Consider the following 12600-nt stretch of genomic DNA (forward strand, 5'->3'; position numbering starts at 1 on the left):
CCTGCCAGGGTCACGCAGCTGCGAGTGGCAGGGCCTGACCTCCTGGGGGCTGCTCGGGCCCCTGCCACCTCTGTGCTTACTGTCGTGTGTCCCCCTTTTCCAGAGGGGTCCTTTGTAACCTGTAATGCAGACTCTGTATGTATTGTGGTTTCTGGTGTTTTGTTTTTTTTCTATCTTTGGAAAACCTTCCCTGGCTTATGGGAGGACCGTCTGGAGCCCAGCGGCCGCCGGGACTTTGGTGGATGCCGGAAGCCGTGACGAGGAGGCTGACGGGGCTTCCTGAAGTCTCAGTCTCAGCTCACCTTGTTCCTCAGATTCTTGTTTGCATGGGGAGGAGGGAGGAGATGGGCCAAGTTCCCTCTGCCTGGAACGCCCTTCCCCCCCTTCTTCACCTGGCGAACTCCTACTCGTCCTTCAAGACCCATCTCGAGCAGCGTCTCCGCCAGGAAGCCTTCCTGATTTCCCAGGCTGTGGACCCCTTTTGCTCCGTGCTGCCCTGTATCCTGTGCTTCCCTTTCTCTGTCTCCGCAAGCAGCCTTCAGTCTGTGGTTGTCATTTTCCGAGTCTATCACCCCTCAACAGACTGTGAGCTCCTTGAGGGCAGGGAGTGGTGTTGTGTGCCTGTCTGTCTCCTGTACTGCCCCCGCCTGACCCTGCGTGGCTGTGCAGAATGTTTGCTCAACAGCGTGGTTACAAGACGAGGGGATGGAAGCCTGGGCCGCTTTGCCATTGCCCTCCACGAGAGGGTGCTGGGCTGAGAGGGTTGGGGTGGGGGGGCATCTCAGCCAAGGGGAAGGAATTGGGGTGAAGAGTGTGGCCTTAGGAGGCAGAAGACCTGGGCCGAATCCTGGTTTTGCCCCTGTCCTGCTGGGTGACCTTGGGCAGGTCAAGGTCGCTGTCCCACCTTCATTTCCTCACTGGTTAGACGGGCTTCCTACCAATTCCCGTCTGGTGGCTCAGCTGGGAGGCTTCCGTGGGAGGCTTGAGCGGCATCAGCAGCCAGTCTGGCTTCGGGCCGGCCGGTGTTCGGGGCCTGCGGAGGGCACCCGGCTCGTGCTCAGCGCAGGGAGGCCGGCCCTCCGGCAGGTGGTGTCAGGGGCCCCAGCAGTGGTCGGGCTGCGCCGGTGACTATGGCTCTTTGTCTCCAGGTGACCTCCTTCAGCACGCCCCCTACCCCAGAGCGGAACAACCGGCCCGCTTTCTTCTCCCCGTCCCTCAAGAGGAAGGTGCCCCGGAACCGGATCGCGGAGATGAAGAAGTCTCACTCGGCCAACGACAGCGAGGAGTTCTTCCGCGAGGACAACGGCGGGGGTGAGCGCCTTGCTTCTGACCAAGGGCCTGCTGCGGCCCTCCCGGGCCCTTTGGGTTCACCCGTGCGTTCAGGTCTTGGGGGCTGGTGGGTGCCAGGGGCCCCTCAGGGCTGGGGATGGAGCTGCAGACGGACAGACAGAAATCCCTGCCTCGAGGAGCTCCCAATCTGGGGTCAGAATAGGGGGCAGGACAGGAGGCTTGAGACTTTCCCCGATGTTGGTTGATTGCTCCACACAGAGGGTTCTAGAAGCCGGTGCCTAGTGAGATGAGCTCTGGGGCTCATTCCTGCCTTTGTGCCGCCAGCCTCCTGCTTTGGGTCCTCCTCAGCGCCCTCCCTCCCTCCAGAACGTGCCTCGGGGCGTCCCCCAGGCTCTCCTCTGGGCTCACCCACCCTCTGGCGGCCTCCAGAGCGTCTCTGCCTGAAGTCCATGGGGGTCCCTGCACCCCACGAGCCAGTGAGAGTGGGGGCCACCCTCATCTGAGCCGCAGGAAGCCACTAGAGGGTTTAAGCAGGGGAGTGACAGAATCGGATTCGCTACTGAAATCTGTTCAGCCGTCCCTGTGCAGAAGGACTGTGGGGGGGCAGGCTGCTGCCAGAGACCAGGTGTGGCGCCCTGCATGTGTGCTGGGGGCCGAGGGGGTGGCCGACAGCACAGGGGGGGCCCCGGGCCAGAGCTGGGGCTGTGACCTTGAACGGAAGAGACACCGGTCCTTATTCGGAGCACCGGGGCCCAGAGACAGATGGCCCTGGCCTTGACGTGCTCTTGTGTGCGCTTGGGCAAGTGCCGTCCCTACCTCGGCTCCTTTCCCGATGCGTAGGGAAGGGCTGATAACCACCCAGCCTACCTCCCTGGGTGACCCCGAAGATGGCTCCTCCCAGCCTCGCCCTGGGCGCTGCAGACTGGTGGTGCCGTGTTGCAGTGACGGGCGGGGTCACAGGGAAGCAGAGACATGACACAATGAGGCGACCAGCCGGAACCCACAGGAGAGCCTCTCCAGAGCAGGGGAGGGGAGGGGAGGACTGGATAGGGATGGGGGAGTCGGGGGTCCCAGGCCAGGGCTGCAGCTCTGGGGTGGGTGTGGGCTGTGGAGGGCTGGCGGCACAGGGCCCCGGCTGCGGCAGAGGTGGTTCCTGGGGTGGGAGGTCTGGTCCCGCGAGGGGGGCCTGGTCCCGCGAGGGGGGCCTGCGGCCTGGGCCCTGACACGGCCCTCTCCCCACTAGCTGATCTGCATAACGCCACCAACCTGCGGTCTCGGTCCCTGTCCGGCACGGGGCGGTCCCTGGTCGGGTCCTGGCTGAAGCTGAACAGAGCGGCCGGCAATTTCCTTCTCTATGCACATCTGACCTACGTCACTTTGCCGCTACATCGGATTTTGACAGGTAGCGCGGGCTGCAGCGGAAAACCGTCGCTGTCCGGGGCGGGGGGGCGCGGGGTGTCGGTAACCTGACCCCCCCCCCCGTTTCATGTCTGGGACCTGCCAGTGAGTGTCTGCGTCGGGTCCCTCCCGTCCCCCCTCGAGTGGCTGCAGAGCCCCGGGGCGGGGGTGGTGTGACTGGCTTGGGGGGAGGGGAGGCGGAGCTCTGGGGGCCTCACTGACCCGGACCCACACTTCCTTGTCTCGTCCGCCCGCCTCCCACCGTCACAGACATCCTGGAGGTTCGGCAGAAGCCCATCCTGATGACCTAGCCGTGTGCAGAGCCTGCGCAGAGCCTCCCCAGCCCTGCCCGGCCCTGGGGGTGCTGCCAAGTGCCTACCTGTCCACCGCCACCGGGGTCTTCTGTGACAGCCCAGCGCCGGAGCTGGAGCCAGGCGGGGCCGCTCGCCTCCTGGGGCCAGGGCCGACTCCACGAACACCAGCCCAAACTGAAGTGCCTCTTTCTCCCCCCGCCGGCTCGGCTCCTGCAACCCCCCCACCCCGTGCCCGCCCACCCACCCCCCTCCACCCCCTGGCCCACCTCCGCAGCGCCCTCTGCACCCCGAGAGGCCCAGAGATGCCAAGAGGCTCTAAGAGAGAGCAGAGGAGCAGCCGGCGTCCGGAGCGTGTCCGGACCGACCGACCCGCCGTCTGCGCGCAGACCGCAGGGGGACGGGCCGCCCAGCTGGGGGCCCCCGAGTGTCCGCGCCTTCCCGAGAACCGGCTCACGGCTCCATCCTGCTGTGCCCATGAACCTCCGCGTCCGAGTTCAGCCTGACTTGTCCGCCCTCCCTAGTTCACCACTTGGTTACAAATGGGTTGCCTCGGGGGGACGGGGCACGCAGCTGTCTGAGGGTTTGGCCCTGGGCTGGGAATACCTCAGCCCACGCCCGGTTCCAGAAAGGCCCCCCGAGCTGAGCGGACAGGCCCCGATCCTGCCAGAATGGCCTTTGCTTCCAGCCAAAGAGCACCACCAACACACACACCTCCGTCTCGGAGACCTCCCGTTCTGCGCCTCGGCTGGCGTGACCCACAGAATCTGGACTCTGAGAGCAGGTGGGACAGCCTGGTAGGCAGGAGAGGAGTTTTGGGCGTGGGGGTTGGCCTCCTCCCAGGAAGGTTCTAGGTAGAGCCTCTATCCTCGGGGGGCCAGGGAGGGGATAGGGTGTTTCCTGGAGCTTGCTTTGACGGAGTGCACTGGTCCCATCTCTCAGACCAGCTCACTGAGGCAGAGAGGCGTTGACCTCCAGGCGGCTGGTCCGGTGGGTTTGTGCGATCGGCCTGGGGCTGGAGGGATTCCCACCTGTGATGGATGACACGTGCTCTTCTCACAACCACGAGCCTTCTCGAGCGGAAGCGTTCCCCTGCCCCACTGGGAATAAACCGTCAGCTGGGTGTCTGTTGCGATGTCGTTTGTTTGGAGTCCCCAGGAGTATCGGAGGGTTTGCTGTTGTGCACGGAGACCCTCTCTGCGAGGAGAGGAGGGATTGGAGGGGCTCCTTCTCCTATCCGTTCTATTCTGCGCGCTCCATGGGTTTGCGCTGGGCTCCGGGAACAGGGGCTACCTTGGGGCTTTCTCTAGATTTTATATGCTGTTATTAAAGCAAGCTGTTGCATTTCATTCTGCCTCCGTTGGCCCACCTGTAAAATGGGGCTCCTACCACCTACCTCATGAAGCATCCAGGGTTCTGGCGCACGACTGGATCGGGCAGCCTTCTTGCAGAGCTCGGGTCCGGGCAGACTCTCGGATGCTTCCCCCGCCCATCCTCTGTGTGGTCGGGCTGGGCTGGAACATTCTCGTCTTCTGTGGCAGTGCCCAGCCCCCGCTTAGCCGAATCCCAGCTGTCTGCACAATGTCACGTTCCAGAGCAGTGTTTCGGGACAGCACAGAGTCGGGCCTCCCCGCCACGTGCTGGGGCAGAGCCTCCGATCCCTGAGCACAGCCCCGAGTTCCAGAAGTGTTCTCCAGGGGAGCCAAATGCTGCCGCCACGTTTGTGTCCAGGGAGACTAAGATACAGCTTCAGGAATTCTCTCTCCCTGGTCGTCCGGGGTCTGAAGACTCTGGGACTCAGGTCTTGGGGGAAATACGGCCGCGGTGTATCTTCCACGGAAGGATGAGGTCGTCGAATAGACGCGGGAGGACGGCGGCCCTCCCTCTGCTCTCAGGGTCCCCCCACTGGAACCAAGCCCTGAGGCTCAGCTCCCCGCTGCTGGCGGGGCCGTGGGCACGTCCGACGCCCCCTCTGTAAAGTGACAGACGCACGTCACAGGGCACCCGAGGGCCAGTTGCAGTAATGCGCACAAGGGCTTTGCCGGTCGTAGAAACGGGGGCCACAGTGGTGTTCCAGAGACCCCCCGTTTGTAACGTGCCAGCGGCGTCCAGGGCTGCTTGGCTGTTTCCGCTCCCACGCCAGGGCAGCGCTCACACGCACGGGCCCGGTCGTCATCCCCAGCCTCAGGCCCGGCCAACGGCCCACCCAGGCGTCCGCGACACTGCTGCCCTGTGACAGACGGGTGCGCGCGGGCGGCGGCGTCCACCCTCCGCCGTCCTTCCCTCTTCCGGAGGTTACGTCTGAAACTGAATTTTAATCATGCTTTTTTGAGAGGCACTTGGTCACCAGGCAGTAAGCTGTCCCCCTGAAGGTTCTTTTCAAAGTGACAAAGGACACGAGTGGCAGAGTAATAGATACCAAGTGATGGGGCCAAGCCCAGCCCCCGTGTCCTGGCGTGTCCGGCTGTCACTTCTCGTAAGGCCATCTTTCATGTTTCTGGAAACACGCCTGTCTCTTGTGGAACGCGGGGATGACCGAAGCACGCGCACATCTCTTCAGCGGGAACTGGAGTCCGAGTGTGGTTTTTCTGTGAAGACACGGCGGTGTCACTTTTTAGGACACGAGTGAGAGAGCAAGCTCTCCTTTTATAAGAAATGTCACGGTCCTGGCATCTGATGGGCAGCCTGTGGCCTCTCGTCCACCTTCCAGCGCCCGCAGGCCGAGGGGGCATTCGGTCTCACACGCCGATGTCTTCCGGGAGCTTCCAGTTGCTTGTAGAAATAGCCGAGGCTCAGCATCTCAGAAAAATCTTATTTAAAATGTAAGCGACAGGAAGTCGTCCACAGAGAACAAAATCTTCCAGAGCCCGGTCGCCTTGCGGATGGCTGGGTTTTCTGACAAGTCCCGGTCCCGGGAACGTGGACTCTTCAAGGACGGTGCGCACGTGAGCCAGTCAAGTTTCTGTCCTCCGCGGAGCCTTGGGCTCGCGACGCGACACCTGCCCGGTGGGACTGCTCTTCCGAGAATCCAGCTAGAAGGAAGCCGGGAGCTGCTCAGACCGTCTGGACAGCAGACTCGGAAAGTGAAGTAAAAACTTGTTTTTTCCCCATCAGAAGACATTCCCGAAGGCAGGCCCCATGCGTTTGGCAAATTCTTGTGACTTGACTTGAAGAACACATCTGATGCTGTCCCCGCGGGGAGGCTCGAGGTCGTTGGCCGAGAACCTTCAAAGATGTCACGTGTGGAAAAGCCGCCAGCATTCCCGTGAGGCTCGAGAGGTCTCTGGCAAGTGACCGCACTAGAACCGAGTTTCCTATCTGGTCTCGAACACCGAGCGTCTGTTGGCGTGACGGTGATTCTCCCTGTCCGGGCTTCTTCTCACTTTGGGATCAGAAAGCAGGTTTCTCTTAAAACACATCAGGCTCCGGGAGGGCAGCAAGCCTGTGTCGGCCGCCACCAGGCCCCCTGAGCAGGAGCGGAAGCGGGAGGCCCTCCAGGGTCCCATGGCCAGGGTGCCACCCAGCCTCTGGGGGGGTTGAGCCCTGGGAAGCGGGTCGGGCGGTGGTGCATGCAAGGCTGCTCTCCTCTGTTCCTTTCCACTGGCTGGTGTGGCATGGACGTGGTCCTCAGTGGGAGGAGAAATCCTCCGGCCCTTTCTCTGGGCCTGTCTCAAATAGTCTGGAGAACTAGGACGCCCACCCGCAGAAGCCAAGTCACCCGGACACCAAGCGGCCCGGCCGGCCGTGGGTTCAGACCCCCGCAGCGGGGAGAGTTTGTGTTTACAGTTTTTCTACCGTCCCCAAGACAAGCAGGCACCTTGATTTTTTGTGGCCCAGAGCTCAGGAGACCAGAGGTCACGGCCGAGCGGCTGGGGGCATTCCGTCTTTCTCGAAGGCCGGGTGGGTTAGGTGTACACAGCGCATACTCGCGGTTCCCAAGAAAACTCTCTCCCTGTGAGAAGAATCAAAACCTGCAAAGAAAACCTGGGGCAGTTTTTCACGACTTTGAGGCTTAACTATAATGATTTCTACAAAATATATTTTGGCAAAAGCACCAGGATGGTGTAATCAAACACGTTAGGATCTCGTGGTCAGTGGTATTTCCATAAACGAGCAGCTTCCCGGTTCACCGTCTTCCGCGTACAGAAACCATCTCTGGGCAGCATTTGTTGGCTGTGAGCTGTTATGTTTTTGCATTTCTGTTCAAAGTTGATTTGCATGTTGGATATTAAATTTGTTTTTCCTCAGTGTTTTCCTCTGATGAATCTGTACTTGGTTGTTTTTTCTTTAACGGGTATTTCAGATCAAATACAGATGTTACGGCAATGCATAAACTTAGTGACTGAAACTTAATTTGCCCCCAAAGATTTCTTCTTCGAGCGTTTTTGGAGCTTTCACATGAGTTCCTTTCTAGAAATGCTGGAGATGGACAGAAACCAGCCCAGGCCGTGGCTCTGACCACGCTGGGTCAGCCACGGGGTCAGGGCGCCCGCGGACAGGGTTTGGTTCCAGGCAGTATTTGCATAATCCAAACACAAGATATGCGTTTCAAGTTTAGCTCCCAGTCCCCACAAAGCAGTAGCTTTTTCTGGAGAACCTCTTAAAAAGGCCTCATGTAATGGTAGAATGCCTAGGATCAGAGTCAGGAGTCCCTCCTGACAGGCTGCCTGGGCTTCGGGGACAGTTTCCGGGCCGGGCGCGCTGTTGCACATTTCTGGAGCTGCTCCGCCTACCAAAGGCTGATGGAGGCTCGGCGGCAGTGGGCTCTCGGCAGTGGGCTCTCTCGCCCCGGGAGCAAGCTCTAAGTTGTGTCTCAGGTGATGATGGGCAGGCGTCAGGCCTCCGCCACAGCGGGAAGTTACATGAGGGGAAGTGAGAGCACAGAAGGGGGGTCTGAGAGGAACGTGTACGCAAATCTAGAAATACAGTGCGAACTGCCACATCGAGGATGTCTCTTGTAAACATCCGTTACGTTAGAAACATCCGAACCGGGAGAATTTTCCGAGGCAGCATCACCAAGGGCAGATTGCGTGAGCAGTCATCAAGCAGGCAGTCTGGTAGTGAAACCTTTACTTGCCATCCAGGTCCAACCCCCTTCTCATTAAAGAGGTAGGAGGAGGCCCCTTTAAAACAGTCACCTGAAAACTATTTACAGCCCTTCCTGGAGAAAGCTGCACCAGAACCTCGTCCTAGGGGCTGCTTCCTCCTCGAAGCTAAAGCTGCTGTCTCAGTCCTTCTAGTCCGTCCTCGAGGAACGTCTAGGAACTACGGTCATCGCCTAGCTTTAGAAATACATGTTGGCTGGAAGAGAAAACCTTTGGGAATTTTCTACCGGGATGAGGGGAAAATGTAAAATAAATTAATCCATACACTATCCTAGTTCATTGTATATATACATGCGGAATGGATAAGCCTGCTGTACTTCGTGATTGTTAAAATGACGGGAAGAACAACTGGGAAACTTATGTGAGAAGGGAAAATGTTTGTTTTGGGGGATGACAAAACAAAAGACTTCCTTTCTTAGGCTCACAGCTTTATCGCGTCCCTCCTGACTTGGCCTCTACCTAAGCCAACAGGTTTGACAAGATTATTTTTTTTTTTCCTATGTGTGGATTAAGGGTCTTTCATCTTGGAATCTGACTTTAATAAAACAATTAGATTGCTCAGTTTGAAAGAACCATGGCTTTTAGCGAACTTAAATATTTCGAATAAACAATTTTGTTCTGAAGATTTTAGACCATTCTGGAAGCCGGTCAAGTTTAGTCCTTTAATGGGCACACACGCGCACCTTCACGGGGCACGTGGGCATAGTCCGTGTGGGTCCGCGGCTCCCCCGGGCACGTGGCACTCAGGCCCGGGTTTCCCCAGCCTCGCCGCCTCCCCTCCTGGGTGCGGAGCTGGAGGTGAGACAGGTGCCGAGGTTGGCACAGTTGTCCCCCCCCCCAGAAGGTGCCAGAAGGGCACCACAGCAGAGCAGGGACGCAGCCTGTGGGGGGTGGGGCCGTTCTCGGACCTGCGCCTGTGTCAGAACGGTCCGCTCAAACTCACCCACCCAGGAATGAACATATTCCGGAATTAATGGTGGTGTCTGCCAGTTCTGGGACTATACTCACAGGGACTGAACCCTACACTCTGAAAGTGTGAATTTCCCAATAAGAACAAAACAAAAACCATGCTGTTCCCCTCCCCCCCAAGTCTGCATTTCTAGCAAGTTCCAAGGGGTGGCCACTGCGCTGTCAGCTCCCCACCTGGGAGAACGCCGTTCTCTGCGGCCCCTCCGCTGAGTGCCCACACGGGACCGGTGCGTTTTGAGGACAAGCACCCTCTCCCGTCACTCAGTTCCCACGGGACGTTACTGGTTGGGACTACTGATTCGATGAGTAAGTTCGTCTCCACAGTACCTTGCTAGGACACACGTCTGAGCCACTCGGCACTTGACTCCAAAATCGTATTGCAACTGTATCATAGTTGAGTCTGTTAATGCCTTAACAGTGATTTTCTGGATCACTGAAAATTTAAAGCTCTAGAATTACAATGTGTTTTTCCCTTGATCATCTTCATCTTGATAGTTTTAAAATACCCTTAGGAGGGTTCACAGATTTTGGACTGAGACGGACCTGGGCACGGATCCCAAACCCACGTGTGTACCGTAAGAAACGCACTCACCCACCCCAGCGCCGAGCTCTGGGAAGCGCCCATGGAGCCCGTCCGGGCATCTGCCCCTACAGCCAAAGCAGCCTGGCGCAGAGCTCCGGGCGGCGGCCCGTGATGCAGCTACCATGCCCCTTCTCCTCTGTAAGGACGTGAATCCCACACGACAGACCCTCGAGTGGCTCGGAACGGGCCGCCGGCGCGTGCAGGGGCTGAGAGGAGGCAGAGCCTCCGCCGCCTGGGAGTTTCTGCGCCGTCCCACTCCCTCCGGCCCGCGGGACGTGAATCGACACGAGGAACATGACAGAGGAACATAAAAGTGTCAAACACTGATTTTGTTACCTTCCATTTATTCACATTTCGTGGATTATTACACTTCCTCAAAAACTAATACAAACTGAGATTACATTGTCTGACAATTCAAGTATTTTAGTTTTAGAAAACAGTTTCCTATGTAAACCAGAAAGCAAACAACTTCTCTGATTGCTAAGAAGTCTTACATCTGTTGCGATTGCGTCTGCGTCAAGCAGAGTCTGGGGTCCCAATCATGACTGCCTCTGGCCAAGAACGTCCCCCCGTGCTCAGTGCGGGACTGGACAGGCTCCTCGCGGTCCCCCGTCAGCACTGCGGGACTCACCGGTTTCTACCACAGATTCTCACTTCCAGAATGAGAACGAACACCCAGGGGTTTGGGAGGGCGCCACTGGGTTTGCAAATCCTTCAAAATGCACTGTGCTTGCATTCTGACTTCGGAAATCAAGGAACAGACAGCTGTTCAAAAGACGTGTTGAACTTTAAAATGAAACCAAAAAGGCTTTCTCAGTGGTAACTTGTTCTGCACTCAGAGAGTAAGATGGCAATTTTTCTTCCTCTACCCCAGAACAGGTAGATTCTTTTTGGCATGCAGCATATCAAAAATATGATTTGGAACTGAAATTGTAAAACTATAATCCTTTTCAGGAAAATCCATACATGGTCAGACACAATCAAAACTGCTTTAAAAACTGGACACACACCTCCAGCCTGTAATTCTAAACACGAGGACAGCACAACGCTCATTTTTTTGCTTACCGGGGACTCTCCAAAGGACACACACCAGTTAAAAAGGCCACTGGGACACTCGGCATTTGTCAAGATGCAACACAACTGATTTCAGATGAAAGGTTAAAACCCTCCCTTCAGGCCACATAGATGGTATATGTCATAGATCCTCTAACTAAATACAAAAATTTCAGTCGGCGATAAACATTTGAAAGCCTAATTTCTAATGCTTTTGTTAAAAAATAAATCTAACTAAACCCGTGGGGTGGAATTTAGCTCCTAAAACAGCAAGGGGGCCAAAGGGACCTCTTCCCCCAAGTGACATACAAGTATTCAGGTCTTACAGGAAAATCCGCACATACTCAGGCTCTTTTGTATGAATACACAATTCGAGACCAGCAGGTTCCTAAAGGGGAAGCGACATGAAGGAAATACCGTGTGGGGACCACACATGCGCCACACCTGTCCCTGTAATTGTCACTTTAACAGTGACTCTTAGCAGCCACAATTTGCTGGGAATGTCAGAAGAGAAAGCCACACATACCCACTAATGCAAGAAAGATTAGCAACTCTTTTTCCGGGGTGGGGGTGAAAGGTGACCCGACCCTGACGCGCGGGCCACGTTTGGGAAACGTCTCGCTGGCCACGCAGAGGCTGTCGCCAGTGCGGTGCCCCCCGGAAGTGCCCGAGTGGCCTCGCGGCTCCTGGGGACCACGGCTGGGCCGTACAGGACAGAAATCTGTGCCCCGCGTCTCCTCAACCTCTAGCAGCTGAATAACCTCACTCAAGGCCAGGTGGGCCACGGCCACTGGAACACCACCGACCACCACGTCCTAGAACTCACCTGTAACGAACACTCAGGAGTATTCTCGATTCTACAAAGAAAATGAAAAAATGACTGCCCACTCCCTCCCTAGCTGTCCCAACGTGAGAGCCGGACCACAGCCCCCAGGCGTACGCACGCCTCGCTGCGTCTGTCCAGAGGCACACACGGGACCAGAGTCTCTCACCGGAATCCGAAAACCTCATGGTCAGCGGGCGGCCGGCGGCCACACGTCAGGTGTCACACCTGAGTTAACGTACTGGATCATAAAAATGGTTCCCCTGCCCCCTCTATAAATCTCTAAAAACTATAGCTTCTTTAAAAAAGCAACTGTATATCTACAACTATTTCTACAGTTTTTGAAGTCAGAAGACATTACGGACTGAAGATCGGAACATACGAGTGTGAGCCCTCAGGCACGGCCCCTGAGCCTTGAAACAAGGTCATATGGTACCAGCATTCAATGATGAACGAGGAATGAGAGTGGACGTTTAAACACGAAAATCTGTGTCTAATTCATGTGCCCAGGATCTTCCAAGAACACTAGGATCCGTTACCGGACAGCTGCGGGGAAGGGCCCCGGCTCCGCTGGCGCATAAACATGGCTCCTTCCGCACAGACACACTTGTAAGAAAAAGTGGAAACTTCAGGTATCAAATGTAGAATACACTTCTGTCTAAAGTTAAAGGCCACACTGACGCGCACACTTTCAACTCCATTACCTTATTGCATGTTTCCGGGCTAACGCACACGAGCTCCGAGGACGCCTGGGGTTCATCGTGGTACACACGGCTGAGACGTCGTCTCTCTTCTGTACTAAGCTCTACCTCCGACTTTCATTTCTGCAAGGCTTTGCTGTCCGTGGTCCATACACTATAAGCTACCGAATTTGTGCTTTTAAACCTCATTCCTGGCAAATCCCCCTCTATTCTCTTTGTCTGCAGGGGGGAGAGAGAAGAGCACCTGGAGAGAATGAAACTACAAAACCAAGGAACAAGCCACTTGCTTCCTTTTCAAATGGAAAAGCAGTTCCTCAATCAGGTGAAGCAGCCCACAGGGTTCAAAGGCCAAGTCCGCAAACAGAAG

General features: G+C 56.8%; 1 protein-coding gene across 2 annotated transcripts in view; it reads left to right on the forward strand.

Moving 5' to 3' along the window:
* The window catches only part of KIAA0930 (KIAA0930 ortholog), a 36434-nt gene extending 27707 nt beyond the window's left edge, over positions 1–8727 (forward strand). Inside the window, exons 8-11 of one of the 2 annotated variants that reach the window (XR_006819709.1) lie at positions 1149–1311; positions 2534–2692; positions 2959–3783; positions 3942–8727. Coding sequence is in view for 1 of the 2 variants with exons in the window: in XM_046013151.1 (XP_045869107.1) it covers positions 1149–1311; positions 2534–2692; positions 2959–2999 (363 nt within the window). In the remaining variant the exon portion in view is untranslated. Of the gene's footprint in view, positions 1–1148; positions 1312–2533; positions 2693–2958 lie in introns of both variants that reach the window. The other variant, XM_046013151.1, reaches the window with a different exon arrangement.
* Positions 8728–12600: the final 3873 nt, after the last annotated feature.

Source organism: Meles meles, chromosome 7 (genome assembly GCF_922984935.1).
Source record: "Meles meles chromosome 7, mMelMel3.1 paternal haplotype, whole genome shotgun sequence".
NCBI classification, from domain to species: domain Eukaryota; kingdom Metazoa; phylum Chordata; class Mammalia; order Carnivora; family Mustelidae; genus Meles; species Meles meles.